The 20,903-nt window shown below is 38.1% G+C and overlaps 1 protein-coding gene across 2 annotated transcripts in view; it reads right to left on the bottom strand.

Annotated features, from left to right (window-relative positions):
- Positions 1-3,369: 3,369 nt before the first annotated feature.
- The window catches only part of LOC131979926 (guanine nucleotide-binding protein G(olf) subunit alpha), a 56,879-nt gene continuing 39,345 nt past the window's right edge, over positions 3,370-20,903 (bottom strand). For both annotated transcript variants that reach the window (XM_059344002.1, XM_059344003.1), the window contains exons 6-12: positions 11,559-11,613; positions 11,374-11,447; positions 8,581-8,639; positions 8,278-8,398; positions 7,148-7,278; positions 6,991-7,058; positions 3,370-5,886 (exon numbers count right to left, since the gene is read on the bottom strand). In XM_059344002.1, coding sequence (XP_059199985.1) covers positions 5,740-5,886; positions 6,991-7,058; positions 7,148-7,278; positions 8,278-8,398; positions 8,581-8,639; positions 11,374-11,447; positions 11,559-11,613 — 655 coding nt within the window. In that variant the 3' untranslated portion in view covers positions 3,370-5,739. The remainder of the gene's footprint in view (positions 5,887-6,990; positions 7,059-7,147; positions 7,279-8,277; positions 8,399-8,580; positions 8,640-11,373; positions 11,448-11,558; positions 11,614-20,903) is intronic.

The following is a 20,903-nucleotide window of genomic DNA, read 5'->3' as shown; positions in this document are numbered from 1 at the left end:
GTGATATTAGTACTTTTACTGAAGTAAAGGATCTGAATACTTTTCCACCACTTCTTGAGTTACAGTTCACATCTGACTTACCTTAAAGCTGCTTCTATTTGTCATTTACATTTTTTTTCAGTGTTTCATATCAACATTAAGGTTACCACTAAGTTTAATTCAGTCATAACATCAACATTTAAAGATCTGTTGTTTCATTTAGCCTATTTATACTGGTTCCCAACCTGGGGCTCCCAACCCCCACAAGGGTCGACAAACCTTCACAGGGGGTCCAGAGGGCTTCATTTTGACCAAGAAAGTCCCGGTTCATGAGTCCATCTGGTACTTTTGAAGGTAATAAAAGGTTCTGAAAACCTCATATCAGAATTGAAATCATTAATCCTACCAACCTTCCAGCAATCTTGTTCATCAGGAATATATTGAACAAATAGTTGTACTTTTTTTTTTAACCGATGTGGTTACAAATAGTTCCCATTTCAGTGTACTGCTTTAAATGACATTCCCTCATTTGCATAATGCTGCAATAGCCGGCAATATCAAAAAGGGAAAATGAAGTGTAACAAACAGAAATATGATGATACAGGAATGCGCTTTTCGACTGCATTTTAACACCATGGACTTCCACTAAAATTAAGAAGTACAGTTTAGCTTTTTAATTCATTCTTGGCTTTTTGCCTCAGCCATGAGGAGCAACAGATTTTTTACTTGAACCTTACCATCATTATTTCTTTGACCCAGTGCAGCATTTTGGTTGTTTTTTTTTTTTTACAGTCTTGAGTTTGTTTTTCCTTTTTACAGGTGATTTCAATCATTGATTACTTGATGATCCTCTCCTCGCTGTCTGATTGACTCCTCCCTGTTAGCTTTATTATATTATATATTATTATATTATAGCTGAAACTACACTTTGATCAGCCACCTTTAACTTATAGAAACACCTGAGAGTTGCCTTTGGATCAGAACATTGAATTGTATAACATTATATAGCAGGATGTGGGTCATTTCTGTTATGCAGCAACATTTCTGTCCCCATGAATTATTTATTTATTCTATAACAAATGTCCTGAATTATACTGATCTACAAAGTCAGAGTGCAGTTATTACAACATCAGGACTCATAGTATGCAGTTTTAAATGCAGCCATTGAGATAAAAAAAAACAACTTTACTATGCACTTTACCTTTGTAGGGCAGTATAAATTAATGTTTGTTTATTAAATATAAATGCATAATATTTTCTTCCTTTACTGACCTTTTTGTAGGCTTACATGTGTTTGGTTTTTAAAATGTCCCAAGTGTAAAAGACATAAAATTCTAAATTAATAAAAATATTTAATAATTGAAATAATTTAATAATTATTTAATGATTTTAAAGGCCATCTTAAACTCTCTCTCTATATATAAAACATATTGAATGTTTTTATTTATTTGGTCCCTGAAGTCATTTGTAACCCTGTTTATTTGTAAGCAGGGTTATCAATTATTTGTTTATTTGCTTCCCCCTCAAATTCGTGGAGGCAATTTTCTGCAAGTGACATCATTTTTTAAAAATTGTATTCATTTATTTTTGAGGGTGAGGTTAAACTTTCACTAATGTCTGTGAGGCAAAATTATGAATTCCGGTAAAAGCAATTAATCAACAAAAGTTTTAAAAGTAGTATGTATGTGTTGAGGGTCACTCAGTTCAAAATGTTCCAACCTGTTTAAACCAGTATAAACCAGTCCACCCATAGGGATTCTCACAAATATGTTTTGCTGACAGGTAATATTACATTCTTCTTATAAAATGCTAAATAAATCATTAAAAAAAAAATGTTTTAAAGGTTATGAGGAAAAATGTTGCTGCATAACAGAAAAGACCCGAATCTCAACAGGCAACGACATTTTGACTTGTTACAGTAGTAAGCTGTAAATTAAAAAAAACACAATGATGCTTCACTTTCAGGGTCCTGCTATTACTGCATGCTGTCATACTGTTTTTAGGGAGACCTGATATGAATTTCCTGTTATAACAAGTCAGAACTGTGGCTGTAAAAACGGCTGATGTTTACACCAAAACAATTCTGCTGAAACACAGTAAAGAAATGTTATGTTCCCAGTTCTACTCATCCACATTTACTGTAGATGTGGCCAGTGTTCAGAGGTTATCATTTAAACATATTCCACTACAGATTACTGAGTATATACCCTTAAAGTGTTCAATTAGGTTAATCAATTAAGGAGCATATCTTAAATGCTTTGGATTACTTTCTGTAAAAGCTCTTTTGTTTGGGTCTAATATTTTCGTGTCAAAAACTCCTTTCTAACAGTTTCCTGAAATTGTTGTTAGCACACGCAAACTGTTGCACTTTAAGAAAACTGTTTTTGGGAGACGTGTGCCTCATGTAAATTCTTGAGCAAATAAAACAAAAACCAACTAGAAGGACACTCCACCAAGGCCTTGCCGTATCTCACAGTGTTAGCAAAACTGAATACTAATTTGTGTATTAACAATGTTAATCAGATCTGCTCCAAAATGTAATGGGTAGTTTTCCTGTAATCCTGCTAAATAACTGTTTTGTGTTTGAGTCATGAACTCCACAACCCTGATTCAATGAAGTCAGGATGCTGTTTAAAGGCATAAATAAAAAGTGTTTATATTTACGAGCACAAAATTTCAGTTTGAACATTAACCTCTTAAAACTAACCTGTCTGGGTAGGTTTAGGGGTAGGAGAAGGGTTAGGATTAGACCACAATAAATAGGAGAATGCTTATAACAGAAGAACTGTAAAGCCAAAATACATACGTTTTAATAAAACGCTAACATATTTTACTTTCTGCAGTTGTGCTTGTTTAGCATGTGGCTATAACACAACCGACGCTACATCATTAAAAAAATGTATTTTAGTCCAACCCTATTCATGGGTGGGCAGGTGATTTTAAGAGGTTAAAAAAATTATGTCAATTAGCAAATGATCACATTCTGTTTTATTTATGTTTAAGACAACAACTTGGAATCTGGATTGTATTTTGAGTTGCTTCTAATTATTTTTGTTCTTTTTTAAAAATGTATTATTTCTTGTTATTTCTGTGCTCATGTTTGGTTCTTTTAATTGTAATCCTTTTGTAAAGCACTTTGTAACATCAAATTGTACCCGCTTACTTTACAAAGGAACAAAACTGAAAAAAACTCCTTGATGGAGTTTAAATCAAGTCATCTAATTTTAAAGACAGTAATTGCATTCAGGATACTACTAATTTCAACGGTTAATTAATACATCTACTCATATTTTGCATACGTAATCCTGTTCACATGAACTCCACGGCAGCATCCATCAAAAACAACAAAACAAAACTCAGTGATGACAAATCTGGACACCAAGATGGAAATAAAGCAAAGTCCTCTAATGTGCCTCTTTATTTAAAGAAAATAAAAATGTCATTTAATCATCCTCCCAGGCCAAACAAGGTTTTTGCACCTCCAGTCAGTTCACTCTCTTTTGGGGATAGACGTGTACTGTAGCAGAAGAAAAGGCTGATGCTGTTTGTACAAGGAGACGAGCTTGTCTTGTTGGGTGCTGCTCACACATTCATAGTGCCTGTGCCATCGGGTATGGCTCCAAAGGACCAAAGAATTACTAATATTGCACGCTCTCATTTATTCATCTCCATTCTAAACATGCTTTCCTATGTGTGTATGTATACATATTTACCGTATACATACATAGGTATGTACACCTAGGCACACACATAATTAAACATGTATAATTGTACATATATATTTATATAGACCTATAAATTTACATGTACATACATTTATAAAATTTTACACACAATGCACATTCGCCCTCACACACACGCGCACACACACACGCACACACACACGATGCGTCTGTGAGTCTATGTTTGTTTTATGTACACATGCGCACAGGCACGCACATCAGTACAGATCTCAGACACACTTCATATCGAAAAAACGTTGGTTCCTATTAAAACAACACCAGGTTGCAATTTGGACACTTTCAATGGATTTCCAATGTTTGTTTAAAGCTGTGAAATTTAAAAGAAATAAAAAGTTTTTTTCTTTAAAAAAAGAAAAAAAAAAAAGAAAAAAAAGGAGGAAAAAGAAAACCAACAAAAAGAAAAAAAAGAAGAAGACGAAAAAAAAAGGCATGGCGCTGCAACATCTGGTCTTCACTGCAGGTAAGTGGTTAATTTGCATAATGTATACAGGTTTTTAGGATTTTTTCCCTATTTTTTATTTTTTACTAAACAGCATTTCCTTTTTTTTATAAACCAGAAAAAACTAAACTCTACAGAGAAAGTCCCCTACCCGCAGTCTTCCGCTGCTGATAGAGATTGACATCAAGCTGTACAGCGCAGTCGAAAACATACTTACATCTGAGCTCATTTACAGGTACAGCCATAATCAAGGCACAAAGATCTACAAGTAGATTTGTTTTTCTTTCAATTAAGTTGTACAAAATAATATTACATTTTACAGTCTGTACAGGATAATTCAACCTTGCACAGTGTACAAGTTAACAAAAAAAAAGAAAGAGAACAATACATTTTTCTCTCCCGTTCCCCCTCCCCTCCTCCACCCGCCCCACCCTCCCCTCCCATCAGTATCTCTAAGCTAAAAGGATGGTTTGTGTGGAAAAAGGAGGCAGGTCCGAGTCCGTGGAGGCAGCAGGGCTAAGGTGCAGAGAGCTCAGTCCCTTTTCCTTCATTTAAATCCTTCTTCGTGTATTTCCTGCCCTCCTCCTACTTTTTTTAAATCTTTCGCTCCACATGTCTCTCGGCTGCTCGGTGCACCCTGCAGCTCGGCAAGCTAACATCGTGACAGGGTAATAAATATTGTGATGCTACATTGTGTGTATGCTTCCTCTGGAGAAAAAACAACAACAACAACAAACAAACGAAAAAAAAAAATTAAGGAACCTGATGCAAAGTGCATTTATCTCTTCATCCACTCTCGGCTCCCCTCCGTCCACTCCTCTCCGCCGGCGTCCAGTCGTCTTTCACGCGGAGAGAAGAAGCAGGTCAGAGGGGGTGATGGGGCAAAAAAAAAAAAAACAACAAAAAAAAAAATAGGGGGCCATGGTGGTGACGCCTGATTTAACTGGCACACAAACATAAACACACATGCGCTCGTTCACATGGCATTCCTCCTCGTCTTCATTACACACACACGTTAACACACACACACTGCCTCTACACTGAGGTCCTGTAGATGTGTTTTTATGTTTCCACACCCACTAGTCCAGGTCCAATGACAAAAAGCCCAAAAATAGAAGGACACAAAGGGGCAAAAAAGAAAAAAAAAAGAAAAAGAAAAAAAAAAAAAAAAAAGAGGTAGCCCAAGGCTTAGTGGAATGACAAAAATCAAGGCATTCAAAAGGAAGGATTAAAAAAAGAAGAAAAAAAACAACAAGCGGCACGCAACAACTTTGTTCCCCAACCTTCCTTTCACATCGGTGAAATGGGGATGAATCGGTCTCAAAAGAGAGAGAAAAAAAAAGAAGTACAAAAAGCTAAGAAGTTAAGAAGAGGAAGAGGATTTGACACACTTCAGTAGTACTTCATAGTCCTCGACAGGAGGGGTGGTCAGGGGGTCGTTGAGGGTTTCTTTGAGGGAGGAGGGGTGAGGAGGAAGGTAAGGTGGAGGAAGAGGAGGAGGAGGAGGAGGAGGAAGGGTTCGTCAAGGATGCAGAATGGTGGAGAGAAACACAGAAGGCTGACGGAGGCGGTCTCCCATCACAAGAGTTCGTACTGCCGCAGGTGCATTCTCTGGATGATGTCCCGGCAGTCGTTGAACACCCGCCGGATGTTCTCTGTGTCCACGGCGCAGGTGAAGTGCGGGTAGCAGTAATGTCTGCCGTCGCCACTCGCAGTGCTGATCCGCTGAGGAGACGAGACGAGACAGAGGACGTTAGGGGGATGAAATATAATCTGAGCTCATTTTATTCTGTTAACTAGTCTCTGAATTCTTTCACTCTTCACCTGTGCTGCTCTGTGTGTCAGATTATTGCTGATCTTTGACTTTCAGGAACATCAAAACTTCCCTTCCTTTTAGCTCTATTCTGTCTGTTTTTAGGGGGAGCAGTGGATCTTTAGGGGGAAATAGCAGGTCAACAATAGATGCCACATAGAAGTGATGTGCACCATCTGCAAGCTGGGAACTTTAAGATTAACTTGATGCAGCTCAGCACTGTGGGTTAAGCTGTTCTTGTCATGAATCTATAATAAATGTTACGATTTGGGTTTAAAGTGTAAAAAGGTGATGACATGAGTATATGAAGTCCATTCTCATGCTGTCTCATAGGTTGTTGCAGCAATTTTTGGGTTTGATACCGTTTGTTACACACATTTGGTGCAAAATTTCTACATTTTTAACCACTGGAGAATTGATAAAAAAAACCACGACCTTGGGAACACCATAGAAAAATCCATGCTGTGATTTGGTCTCAAAAACTTTTGGACATTTTGGAGATTTCTGCAACACTTCTGTTCTGGTAACTTCTTGTCAATATACTTGGATTACTGGTGGATTACTAGAGGTCACAGCAGCTCATTTTATACAGTGAGGAAAGGTTTAAAAATGCTCTCACTGCAATTTAATGCTACTGTGGGGACTAACATAATCACATATTAATAAACTTGATTCGCAGCTTTCCATTTATATCACATTTATCCAATTCCAAGGCTCTTTAGGGATGCCAGTATGCAGATATAGTCAAATACAGGTGGCGAAAAATAACATGAACATGACAAAAACAGCATGGTTTTTGCCTTAAACTGCACGGGGTTAGTGTAAAGTGGGCATATCTCTAAAGGGGAGGCTTGTGGCTACCCATAGAACCCATTTCATTCAGATATTTTGAGGTCTGGGGTCAAACGCCCCCTTTGAAAATCAGTTATGAGTTAACAGGACAAGGCTTTTCATGGCTAAACATTCATGAACTTCAGCTCATTTGATTCAGTCAAGACAAACATCGATGTACTTACAAGAAACTCGTCTCGGATGAAGAACTTAGCTCTCGTCACTCTTGGGTCCTCACCAGGTTCAGGAGTTGCTAAAAGAATGACAGATTCACAGTTTAACACGGAACTGACATGAAGATTAACGGTGTTAGTGCTTTGTGTGTATCGTTGGGCCACAAACCTTCATTTGGTATGGTGTAGCGAGCATATTCGGGGAAGTAGTCTTCAATTTTGGATTTTCCAGCTAATACTTTCTCAGCCAGCATGTCCTGCTTGTTCAGGAATAATATGACCGATATAGTGCGTAACCATCTGAAAAACAACAACGAAACAGAGTTACTACATGCAGAGTCAGTCTGGCTCCAAATACGACAAGCTTTGTATTTTAGTAGAATTTACAACATCTGAATTATTTTGCACAGAATATTTAGACATACCTGATGGACATTTTCTGGCCTTTTTTAAAGAACAACAACTAGACCCCCTTTATTTTGACATGGGGGCATGTTCAAGATAAAAAAGGTATTTAAGATGCTAATTTTTGGATTGTTTTTATGGCACCTTTAGTGACACATGACAGGACATAAGGGGCGAGAAAGATGTGGTCAGTGTTACGGTTCACAGCTCGCACCTTAACTTAAGATCTCTTGTTTCTTTATGACCTGTTTAACATTGTTATACACAAGTATACATATACAAACAGTGTTTTACGTTGTCAGCCAATTCTAAAAAATGCTAACTGAGAAAATAAAGAATAAATAGGAATAAAAATAAATAGCTAAATAAACACCATTACTGTTCAGAGTCACACAACTGGTGACTATTTAAAAAATCTAAAATAAATAGCTAACCGCATTTGTAAATCACAGCAAGCAGCATTTTCTGCATTGAGTATTGTGTAAAAAAAAGTTTTCATAACTATACATATCGGAGAGCATATCAACAATACGCCAATATTGGCCAATAATATCTGTCAACCGATATATCTGTTGGGCTCTATTAGAGGCTAACTTCTACATTACAGATTAAATGTGTTAATTCAGTTGATTTGAATTATTATTACTTAAATGTCACGATTAAAGCACGAGTAAATTAGAAGGGAAAACACAGTATAGGAAGCCCTTATGAATCTGATGTGTAAACGAACCACTCTGCTAACACTTTTTGATGTTTTTTTTATTTATTTTTTTGTATTTTTCATGCTTTTTATTGAAAGTGACAGATAGAAAGGGGGTGACAGAGGGGAAGACATGCGGCAAAGGGAGCTCAGGCCGGATTCGAACCCGGCCGGGTTTGATGTTTTTGACTCACCTGTTGTTCCAAATACTGCGGAAGAGGTCCAGGGCTTCCCGTAGCCTGTTGGTGTTATTGTCTTCCCTTATTACCATGTTGTAGCTGCTGCTGGCCACCACGAAGATGATAGCAGTGACGTCTAGAAGGAGAGGAGAGGAAATATGTCAGCACAGCTCTCTGACATCTCATTTGTGTAGAAAGAACCCAAAAATAACGAGGTGACGTGATACTTTAGGACAGACGTGATGTGAGGGGAGAAGAACGGTTGGAGGACGCACGGTGTGGCTACTTGAATAAGAACAAAAAGGCTGGAAGTCTCACCGTTAAAGCACTGGATCCATTTTCTCCTTTCATCTCTCTGGCCTCCAACATCAAACATGCTACGGAAGAGATAAAATACTGGGTCAGACACAACAACACGCTCACTGCTGCCCTCTTTAATCAAAGAGTCCATATTTATAGCGGGACGTCAGGTACAATTTGTACTGTAGTTTACTGGCATGAGAACATTTACACACCAGTTATATTTTTAATAGCAATTAATATGAAGAGGGTTTTTTTTAGATCATCACAAAAAAATCTGTTGGTGTCGCAATATCTTAAGGGGTGTGCATAATCCTGCCATGACACTGTCATAACCAGGTCATGGTTAGAGTTACAGCTAATTGACGGACTGACCCTTAATGACAACAGTCGCAAACATTCACATTTCTGACTTGAGTTAAATCTGCTCCTAATCTCAGGTCTGGTTTAAAAAAGAGATGGTAGATCTTATAGGAGCAGTGTGTAGGATTTACTGGAATATAATATTCATTATTATGTTTTATTTAGTGGATAATCACTTAAAACTAGGTGGGGCTTACCTCCCGCCTGTTGCCGTTAAATCATACACATTGGGGATTAAGATTTTTCTAGAAAGTAGATTTTTCTGTCCTGGAAACTACAGTAGCATTGGTCATATTTCATAAAGCACTAAAAGCAACAAGGGGAAATATGCATTAGTCAATGAGCTGCTTTAGTGTATCATCTAATGTTATTTACGTTAATCTGCATTATAATGAACATAACATAACTGGCAGCTTGAACTTTGCAATAGCTGTGAGGAATATGACATGCCAAATTCATGCCCTGTGATCTGCCTGCTGAACCTCATGGAAGTGATATTATACAAATTTTCATCGTATAAACAAACAACGATTGTTAAAAGAAGTCATTTGGTGTTTTCAAAGTCATTCATATATCAGTCAACGGATCTATCTTAGCTGTAACCATTGGCCTAGAACATAAATAAAACCCAGATTACAAAAAAGGTAAATAAACACAGAATGCATCAAAATCAGATTGTATCTTTACAAAAACAACTGATTTGTTCAGGTCGTCTCTCATGGGCGGTCCTGACCTTAACCACTCGAGGTCACTGCCTAACTTTAACCATTGGGGCTGCTATGCAGGGCGGGTTTTACCAAGAAAAGCAGCGGGATTCATAATTGGGCTTCCCGTTATTAGATTTCTCAGGAAAAGGATTGTGTATTAAACGCAGTTCCTTTAATGGGACAAGTTTGGGTTAATCAATAATCAATTATTGAATAAATTATATGAATAATTATTTGCACACACTCTGTGGCCTGTGTGACCCTGACTCGATGTTTGGAAGTCATCAAAGCTGAATAATAAAAATGTACTCCCAAAGGGAAGTCATGCCCCAGAGCTTTTATATATATCTTTCAGGATGATATAATTTGATACAAAGGCCCGTTTCAGATGGTAGAATAATACTGTTGTGTCTGCGACTGCGGAAATGGGTCACCCCATCTGACATCATCAAAACAGTTACGAAATCTTCGCTTTAACTTCTACTGGCTGCTCTTATAACTGTAATCGGTGGTCGAAAACTTTCAACCGACTAAGAAATCAGTCCGGTCGACCGCAGAGGATCCATTTTACGCATGACGTTTATTTTCAATCTTAGCTTCCAACTTCTACGCAGGTTGGGGTTCAATGTTTTGTTATGGGATACAAACTTTACACATTTTAGGAAACTACGAAATGAAAATTAACTGTTACAAAAGTGATGCACAAAAGAGGCACAGTAAAAAGCGTATTGCAAGTATTTTATTTCCGCAGAAAGTAGAGAAGCGCCTGGAGAACCTCCTTTTCAGGAAAGGCTGACAGGATTAGGAGAAGCGTCTGCATGTGAAAGAAATTTCCTAAAAAAACACGGGCGTTCCTGAAAAGGAGGCACTCCAGGCGCTTCTCTACTGGAAGGCACTTTAACGGGTTATGAAACAGTCTCAGTTTGACACAGATGTTTCTATATGACCTACACAAGCAAACCAAGCGTAAAGATTGGCCTTTTCTATACATTTATTCTTAATGCCTGTCCCCAGGTCTGATTCTACGCAAAATCAGTCCAACCGATTTACGGCACGCAGACCAGAAGAGCCTAAGTTTAGATTTTCCAAGGTAAAGTGTGGCGGTCAGTATGTAAACCAGTTAAAAGAAAGCAAGAGGAGCTTTTTCTTAACAGAATTCCATGTTTTATCTTGTGCTTATGGCTAATACTGGGGCAGGATAAGTGAGGATATAAAAGAAAAAAATGTCAAAAAAAGCTAAAAGGGACAGAACAGAGGTGAAGTCAATCTCGGTCAGTCATTTAACAGATGAGGGGAATTGCAGGATTTGAAGGGACTTAAAAGTGATCCCTGTTCCTCCTCAACAGGTATGTAATATGTCTATTTTATTTATGATAAACACTGCGAGTCGTGATTTAATATCAATATACGAATTTAAGTTCGTAGCTAAGCAAGGATTACTTTGTTTCACAATATTTCTTTTTATAAATGTGTTAGTAAAATGTTGAGGAGGAAACATATTGATACTTTCGGGGGGGGGGGGGGGGGGGGGGTTCTATTTCTAAGAAATCTACTTTGTATTTTGGTTTACTGTCTTGTTTCTTTGTTCGAGTGGGGGGCACTGGCAAGCTTATTGACAAACTAAAAGTTGGATGTTTGGGAAAAATATTAAGCAATAAAGACTAAACTATTATTGAACAAATATGGCAGAAAATGGAAAAGACATCTTCATCATGTGTGCTGAAAGGTAAGCAACACTTACTGAAAGTTGACTTTGTCTACTTGGAACCTCGTCTCGAAAATCCCTGAAGTTAACACTCGGCAGCGTAGCAGGTCCTGCAGAACATAGAAATGAAGACATGTATCATTCTGTAAAAATTTAAGACAAGCAAACTTTTGAGGGTGGTTTCCAGATTATAAACCATGCACTTTGATGTGAGGGCTAACCTGGTCCGTTGGTGTGTAGTCGTTCTGTCTTACAGAGTCAATTCTGTCCAGGAAACTGCAAAGAGAGAAAAAGGACAGATTTAGATTTTGTACTAAGGTCTATTCATTTCTTTGTCCTGCGGAAACATTAAAGTTATAAAGGTTCAACTACATAAAACAATACAATGTCACTACGCATGAAAACTAGGAAATGAATCAAAGGTGAGCTCATCCCACAGAGACACCCAAGGCCACTTTCACCACCAACAACACTTATTTATTTATTTCAACCCATCTATTAACTGCGATCTTCAAATCTGATCTCATGTCACAGCCGTTTTATCATTCATAATCCTATCTCTTGTGCTGTGTCAGTTCAAACAGTTATAAAGACGTTCATAAGGCTACACTGGGTGCTGCAAAAGGCGGCCGCCATGTCTGACTCCCCGTAGAGGCTCTGTAGGCCGGTGTTAAGGCAGCCGGTTGCCACAAGAGGGCAGGGCTGCTCAGTCTGGGCTATTTTGGTCTGTCTCTAGCCAGAGTGATTACATAAGGCGGTTATTGTGGAGGTTAGACAGCTTGCTGTTGCCTTCTCTTCACTACTGAGAGAGCATGTGCAGCAGCAGCAGCAGCAGCAGCAGCAGCAGCTGGGCCTCTCTGCAGCACAGCAGGCTCAGGACACCGAGGCTGGGGACACACGGTCACACAGGCCCCTGGATGGTATGGATCACACATTTAAAACTCCAACAATGCTGGTCAAAGGGCCAAAATGTATATAAATGTTAAAAACACCCAATACTAGTCATATGGGAAACCACTATACAGGAAGTTAAGGGACATTATATAAAACATAAAGCTTTATTAATGACACAAATACATACATGTATTTTCCAAAACAGCCGTTTAAGAATTTAGGCATTTAGCTTTCTGTTACCTTAACTGACACACTAGGAGATCAACAGCAGACCACACCAGAGCTCCAAATTAACCGTGGCCCAAAGCAAAAATGGCCTTGACGGTACAAGTACAAGGTACAAGGTGCAAATATGTTTGCCAGCATGGAATGCAAATGTGTTACTTCGCAAAAAGAACCTAAATATCCTTAAAGGCACAATGTGAGGGATTCGTCTTGCAGTTTGTAAACACAACATTCAAAGTTGGCCCATCCTCTCGCTGAACGACACCAGACCAGCCGCATTGTTTGGCAGCTGGTGAACTCAGATTCACTGACTCCGCTTTAAGTTTCACCTCACTGTATTTGTGTTTTTTCAGTGCTCTGTCCTCCATTGTCATACTTTATTCTTGGATGCATGGACACATTTAGGCACCTGGTTGCTAAGTTTCTATACAGTCCAGCCCTCGCAGCCCGCACGCTGCCAAAGGCTACGCCCAGAAACGTCCCGAACACAGCAAAATGAAAAGAAAAGAAAAATCACAGACAGAGGGCAGGGTCTCTGCAGATACAGACTCCACCACACACTTCTAGTGGGTCATAACTGATGATTGAGAGGAATTATTTCTGTCATACGTTGACAATCCTACTTATGTGTCTTTAAAAGTCACAGAAAAGAGACATTAACCTCTCTCTTACTCTTTTTATAGTTTATCACTTTAGCGGAAGATTACTAGTAGAAAACCAACCAACGTTTTTTGTCAATTGTTTTGGTCCTTTTTTATACAAATACGCCCAAAGTTTGATGGTTCCAAAATCTTAAATGTAATAATGTTCTGCTTCTCTTACACTTTAATTATAGACGATCCATTATCTTTGGATTAACTGAACAATTAATTGATCGAGCAGGAAAATAAAGGACAGATTGAAGCACTTATGCTGTATGACCACAATGCCCAGGGTTCGATTCCAGGCCTTGGGTCCTTAGTTGCATGTCATACCCCTGTCTCGCTCCCTCTTTTCTACCCTATCCTCTGTTAAATAAAAGCCACAATGCCAAGATAATAACAACAAAAAACAATTATACTATTATTAATCCACAGGTTAACTGATAATGAAAACAAATAGCTATTTGCAACTATATTTGTTATCCTAGATTATTTTAAATTAAATAAAAATAACAAGGATACTCAGTAGAAAGAAGGAATCCAGGTCACAACCATTAATTACTGTGACAGCAATACCATGAAAACAACAAATAAAGTGACTATGGAGAGAATAGTACATATTAAGTAAAAGGTGCAGCAGAGGAGATAAAGGTGCGTCAGGTATTTCTGGAAGTTCCCAGGATGAAGCTGAAGTTAGAGAGTCCAGTAAATCCAGTATTTAGGACACAGATGCCCTTAATATTTTCACCCAAACCGTCTGTGGCTCCGGGATGTCACAAGACAGTCAACACGTCTACAAGAAACCTTCTGCACGTAAGATTAGTACGTCAGCGTTTTAGTATTGTTACAGGGGGCTGGTTGTCAGTTTATTTATTTCAAATTCAGCCCTAAAAGTAGCACACCTTTCACGCCCATGTAGAATTAAATAAGCTGAGAATGAATGCTCTATTATGAACCATTAGATAACGGGGACACCGCTCATGTGCTCCGGCAGCACTGTTTTCATCACACTGACTTTATTTCTGCCTCACACACAAAAGGAGAAGTAAGGCTATTTCTGAAAGAGCACTCGACTTTCTCACACAGTCGATGCATCTACTGTATCAGCAGACATAACAGTATGGAGGAAAGCAAAGCAAGGGAGCAGTTCAATTATGCAAGACTATCTTTTTGTTCTTTTTATTGACGTGTTGATTTCATTTTTTACAACGTCACAAACATGCTAAATGCACGCCACATGTTACTGCATCTAAAAATTGCTTATTTTATTATTTTAGTGCACGCTACACCTTGTACTTATTAACCAGACGAGGTATGTGTGCCAAGTCATCGCCTCAGGCTGATCAGAGGTCTAATCCAGTATGAAACTCCCACAATTCTCCACACCTTGTCTTTGACTTACAGAATGACCTTCGAACGGTTGTTACTTTCTTTTTAAAGACCTTTAACACCTAAATCTGTAGCCCAAAGATCACTAGTAGCAGGAATTATAGATTTCACTCATTCTTTTTCTAGAATATACAAATATATAGACATTAGGAAAAGAAAGTTGACATTTAAGGTTAAAATAATGTCCCTCAGTCATGTAAAGTTCAGGTATTGTGTTTCTTAATGTTTTGGTGTCATTTTATTAGAGTGTTTATTTTTGACTGACCAAAGCAGTCAAAAATATTTAAGTTCTTCAAAAGGGACAAACACCATCAGCCTGGTGGCTGAAGTCGCAGCCACTTGCATCTCAAACAAGTTGTAGATAAAGTTTGAGTGCCCTCATATTCTGACCATTATGGTTAATACATTGAAATGGACAATTATTTAAATAATCAATTTTTACTTTATGAAACTGGAGAATCAAAGTTTTATTTTCCCATCTTAGATTGATTCATGATTAATTTCTAAGGCCTGAAGAGGTAAAACTTCATAAAAACAATTTGTATCAGTTATTTTCCTATTTCTAACCCAGGTAATCAAATTAATAAACACTACAATTACCTAGCAACTTCCTGTGGGCTTGCAACACCAAGGTAAATATGAAAAAGAAGCCTAGAAGGTGATTGAAGTAATGCTTGATACATTTTTTTCATTAGGTTGGAAAAATATTCAAAATATTGTTCGACCTTATTGGGTTAGGGCTGCAAGGTTTTTGGTTCATATTTATCTTATCTAGTCTTCTGATTATTTTGTTGTAAAGGAAAATACTTTAAAAAAGTGACAAATGTGCATCATATTCCCTAAAACACAAGGTTTTGCATATTATGTCAGAAAAAGAGTAAAGATATTTAGTTTATCATGAGATAAAACATAGATAATCAGCGAATTCTTACAATTGAGAATCTAGAACTAGTAAAAGTATGGGATATCTACTTGACAAAAATACTGAATTACCTTCATTAATTTTGTTGTCAAAATAGTTAATTACTTTTCTGCTGATGGACTTATCAATTAATCTACTTCTGTTTCCACTATATAATAGATATGGCGTGCATTTTAATGAGAAAGTAATATAAACACAATGTAAAATATAGAAAACTACACATGTCATCTAGAAATAGAGACAAAACAATAAATCAATAAACAATAACAACAAACTCCCAGCAAAGGCATACAGAGATGTATGTTGGCATCAGAACCACAATTAATTGTATCTATTTATCAATTAGTGCTTCCCTGGAACCGAGGCGAACACAACCAGTAAACTCAATGAACTCCTCTCTATACAGCCGAGTATCACACACACTCATCTCCCCCGAGCAGACACTGATTCACACACAAAAAATGAAGCAAAAGTCTCCCAAAATCTCCAGCTTTCGCCCCATCACTGCAACAATGTGGGAGTATTTTTAGTCAGCCCTTCCTTTGCAGAAACCTAGCTAGGTTATAATTACGGAGTGCTTTGTGACTGCCATGTGACAGAAGTACTACTGGTAGAGAACTTGAGAGCCAAATATAGTCCTCGTACCCAGAAAGAAAAAAAAAAAAGAACCAAGGGTCCTCGATCAAGGAAAAAAAAAAAAAAGATAACCTTGATTACCGAGTTCTGATAATGTCTTCATCGCAAAAGGTTTGGCTGCAGTTTTCCAGGCTGTTCTGGTGGAGAACTACAAACAGACTAGTTGGTTTCAGGTCCTGGGGAGGAAATGTGTGGTTTGTGTTGGTTTCTTAAATTTCCTCCCGGAACTGCCCTCTGCTGGCATCAGCGTTCGTTATGTGATGTGGTCTTTTTGTCACATTTGTGGATTTGAGGACAGGCAACCAGTTTTTCCACTTTGTTTTGAGTAGGGATGTGTGATATCGAAATATCCCCACTGACAATGTTGCTTAAAGAAAAACAACGATATAGGATATTATCGTCTAAAACAAACTTAAAATAGCAATGCACAGACAATCAGGGCCATATGCCAGATTTTTTGGCTGTCTGTCAGGAAATATACCAAATAAGGAGAAGGATAAGGAGCAGGGGAAACAGAGAAGCACATAAAAACATACAACAAGCCATTTGTCTCCAAATATTGCTGCTTCTATCATAACGACGCACTTGTTCAGGTGTGCAGACTGTTCCCAGGTCCTCGTTTATGGCATTTTTGTCCCTCTGCATTATATGCTCTTATCAGGCTATTAAAAACATACGTACGGTAAAGCCTCAGGTACTCGGGTAAACCCTGGTCAGACTGCATGCTGCTGGCATGTTATTAGTTTTTTACACACTACAACAATACATTAAAGAAAGCAAGAGAAAAAAGAGACAGACAGAAAAGAGAGATTCATAACAGGCATTGCATAAGTTAATATCGTTCTTTTATCATGCACATGTGAGGACTAGAGATAGACCGATATATCAGCCAGCCGATATATATCGGCCGATATTTGCTTTTTTTTACTTGTATCGGCATCGGCCGATACGTGCATGCGTTTGCCGGTCAATCAGCCCATTTCACTGAGCCAACACCAGGCAAGGCTAGGTGCAACATCTGACATTCGCTGGTGAGCTGCTGCTGATACCGGAAAAAAGAAAAACACATCAAATATGTGGACTCATCGGATGCGCCACCACCTCGAGGCCTATAATAATATACACTTTGCTATCGTACTGTTAATATGTTTTGTTTGTTTTGTTAATAAATGTTCCTTTTTTTGTTTAAATTGAGACTTGTGTAACATTTGTTATCATTGTGTCATTTTTATCATGTAAATGGAGGGAGAAAAGGCAATATCGGCTTCAGGAATCGGTCCAAAAAAAAAAAATCGGCAGCACATATCAGAGATCGGTTAAGACTGATGTCAAAATAATCGGTATCGGCATCAGCATTAAAAAAACCTGTATCGGTCAACTGCTAGTGAGGACCATTATCATGGCCAATCAATATCATGTATAAAGTAACGGTGGGAATGATATTATCAAGATACATTGCACGAGAAAAAGAAGGTACGCGATACAGAGATTCTGATATCTTTGTCACTGAGGGACAAAAAATATATCTGAGAAGGCAAATAGCAGTGTTTTTGCACTGCATTTTGGTGTCAGTTTTGCTAAAAATGATATTTGATGAATGCCTCCACAACTAGGTATAAAGTAGAGAAGCAAAGTCAGAACTTTATTTTATTAAAAAAATACTGATATTTGGGGCCAGTGTATTGAAATGTATTGCAAAATAAGTAATTATATAGAAATGATATTCACTCATCAAACTGCTTAAATCCAGCTGTAACTCCACATTATTCTTTTACTTGTCAACAACTGATGGTTCTGAATTGGCAGGTTGAATAAAAAAAGAAAACCACTCTACTATCTTGTCTATTACAGTCCGTCTCTTTCTGTCTGCAGGGCTGGGTTGTCTCTGTATTTAGCCAAAACACACTGTACTCGTCCTGCGGGCCAGTCTGTGTTGCTATGTATAGGCTTCGTATCACTTGACTTGGCCTGGTCTTCCTGTGTTGTTGGCCTCATCTTTCCATAAAACACAGACATAGACATGAATATACACACACAAAGCCAGATCCTCACCCACCCAACCACCCACCCACACACACAAATATGCTGAGGGACAGTTGATGATGGGTGGGGGGGCCTCAGGCCTAAGCCCCCAGGTCCAGGTCACATGTTGCTGCCCATTGAGCAGAAAAAGGGGGTAGAGGGAAGATGGTGGTAGTGGAGAGGCGGGGGCTCGGGGACATGGGTCACCCAGCTCCACAAGAGCTTCTCCCTCAACCAGAGCACTGATACAAGCTTTCGTACCATTAGGTCGCTTTACGAGAGCCACAACAAACAAATAAACAAACAGGCCTACATACAAATAAAGCCACAAACAGAACAAAACCAGCCAGGGACCAAACATTCAAATTTAGGCCAAAACAAACTGCATGTACCATACAACACATGTTCTAAAACAAAGAGCCAGTTGTGATTATGTACTAAAGTAAAAAGACGGTAAAAAGTTGCTGGAATAAAGACTGGAAAAAGGCCCCCTCAAACAACCGGCAACCTTCACACCAACCAACAGCTCCCAGCCTCATGTGCTCATTTGATAATTGGGTTGACTTTTTACAAATAGTGGACCATCTTTAATTAGCAGTGCAGAGGATCCGATCAATAGTTTCCATATTTTGAGCCGCTCAGGCCAGCATAATGGACTTTCACTTTAGTCTCCGACTGACTGGTGACAGCACTGTGAAACGCACTGCTGGACACGGCAGCAGCATCACCACACTGTTTCTAGCTGGTAAAGGTTTATTTAAATGTTTTTGTTAGGGTGTGTACATATTAACCAGTGTCATATATTTACTGGAACTCAGTTGTGTTTTAGGTTTATGTTGCCATGGCTAAAAGGGAACGATCTAAAATAAAAACCCACAAACTTAATTTTGAACAAATAGGAAACAAAGTGAGAAGGAGGAGCGATATTTAGGCCTGTTAAAATATTTAAGTTATCCATCATGTCCATGTATTGTATGATGTCGTAAATGCATACTTGCATGTTTGTTTACTTAGGAATCTGACCAATATTTTAGCCAATATGATGCCATAAAACAGAAGGGTGCAGTGTCTAAATATTTTCACCGCAGCTTATATAAATTAACAGAAAAAAAATTGCTGGGAAACGCTTTCTGTCATTTCTGGCCACAGTGGCAACTTATTGTTGTTGTTGTTGTTGTTACTTAATCTTGGTATAATCTAATTTATAGCTAATGTGTTGTTATTTTGCACTATTTGTTAAGAAAGGCTGTGATTGCATTTTACATTATGATTATATCAGTGGCATAAAATAGTCTTAAAATGACATTATCAAAATAATTTCTGTTAAATATTATATAAATTATATCCTCCAGCAATGCTAGTCATCATGACAGTCCTAGCGATATTCAACATTGCTGCATTTAAAAAGAAAGGAGCAACATCGTAAGTAATTCATTGATGAGTTCAAGTGGCATCACAGACTACACTGTATTATTAATTCCCAAATTATATGCAGAGCAGAAGCATCACAGTAAAACAAGACACTAAATAAGCAGATTTGAAGAAACAGTACCACCATTTTAAGTATTTGATCTAGGGCTTCATCAAACAATAACTTTCATTATCAATTTTTTTGTGCCAATTTTTCTTTCAAAATGTCTCCCTCACACTGCCTGTTCTGTATCAGGTTATTATTAATTACTCTAGAAAGTCTCTGTAACTAAATGTTGTTCCTGATAAATCTTTTTAACTGCTAGCGTTCAGATAGTGAGCAAGAATTCTTTGTTTTTCCATAAAATGTATGAATATATATATATATTTTTTTTTAAAAAGCACACAATACCTTCCTAGAATCCAAGGTGACCATATGTCTATTTTGTGTTAAAAACATAGATATTCATGTCAAAATGATATAGAACGGATAATAGTATAGGATAATTCCTGTCCTTTGGGAAGCTGGGTTCTTCTTTTTAAAAATTTAATGAGTAGCAAAATAGTTGCCGATTAATTTTCTTCTAATCTTTATATAAACGTTATCATTACTTGAATGATTCCCTAGAATATATGTCCGTCTGTGTAATTTAATAGTTCAACTTGAAAACTTTTCATTCATCTGTCTTCTGACCCAGTATCTGAACAAATCCAGCTACACGACACATCCCATACCACAGCCTGTCAGAGGTACTGAGCTGGTACAGCACACAGAGCCGTGTGCAGCAGGACAAAAGGTGGAGCTGTGCAGGATCCTGGTCACCTGGTGGAAAGATCTGAGCCTGGGGTTCAACTCATCCATCCAAACAGGAACACTGTGCAGTTCGGGAGATGGATCTGAAACTAGACAAATCCATCAACGGCTCAGTGGGTACTTCCTAAATATAGGAGCAGGAACGGAGACACTCGTGAAAGTCAAACCAAATCTTGTGTAAACAAAAGTGCCTGCTTTATCTCAAGGCCGCCAATTCGCCTTCCAGGGCCACATCAAGTCATGGTTTTGAAAGGTGTTGTATAAAAATGTGAAATACATTGTAATGCCCCTTTGTCTCTGCTCAGTGTCTATGTGGACCATTACATTAGCTCTGCTTAAAATAAAATCCCCAAATTCGCTACAGTGGGAACGCAGGGACTGAACCACATCTGTGTGGAGCTCCTAGCTACAGTTCTCACACTGAAATTGACTGATGGGTTTCTCTAAATAATGTTGAGGCCCCAGCATCGATAAACTATCTGTCAGCTACTGAATGAGTCTGTGCCAGAAATAGAAACCGAAATAAAAATAGTCTAATCAACAGTATCGAGTAGGTTTCAATTCTCTCGCCTGTAAATAACCACGGCTTCCATGTCAAATGAGTTGTTCCGCT

This window comes from Centropristis striata, chromosome 11, assembly GCF_030273125.1.
Source record: "Centropristis striata isolate RG_2023a ecotype Rhode Island chromosome 11, C.striata_1.0, whole genome shotgun sequence".
NCBI lineage: Eukaryota > Metazoa > Chordata > Actinopteri > Perciformes > Serranidae > Centropristis > Centropristis striata.
Note: the sequence above shows the minus strand (reverse complement) of the source record. Positions and strands in the feature narration are given on the sequence as shown.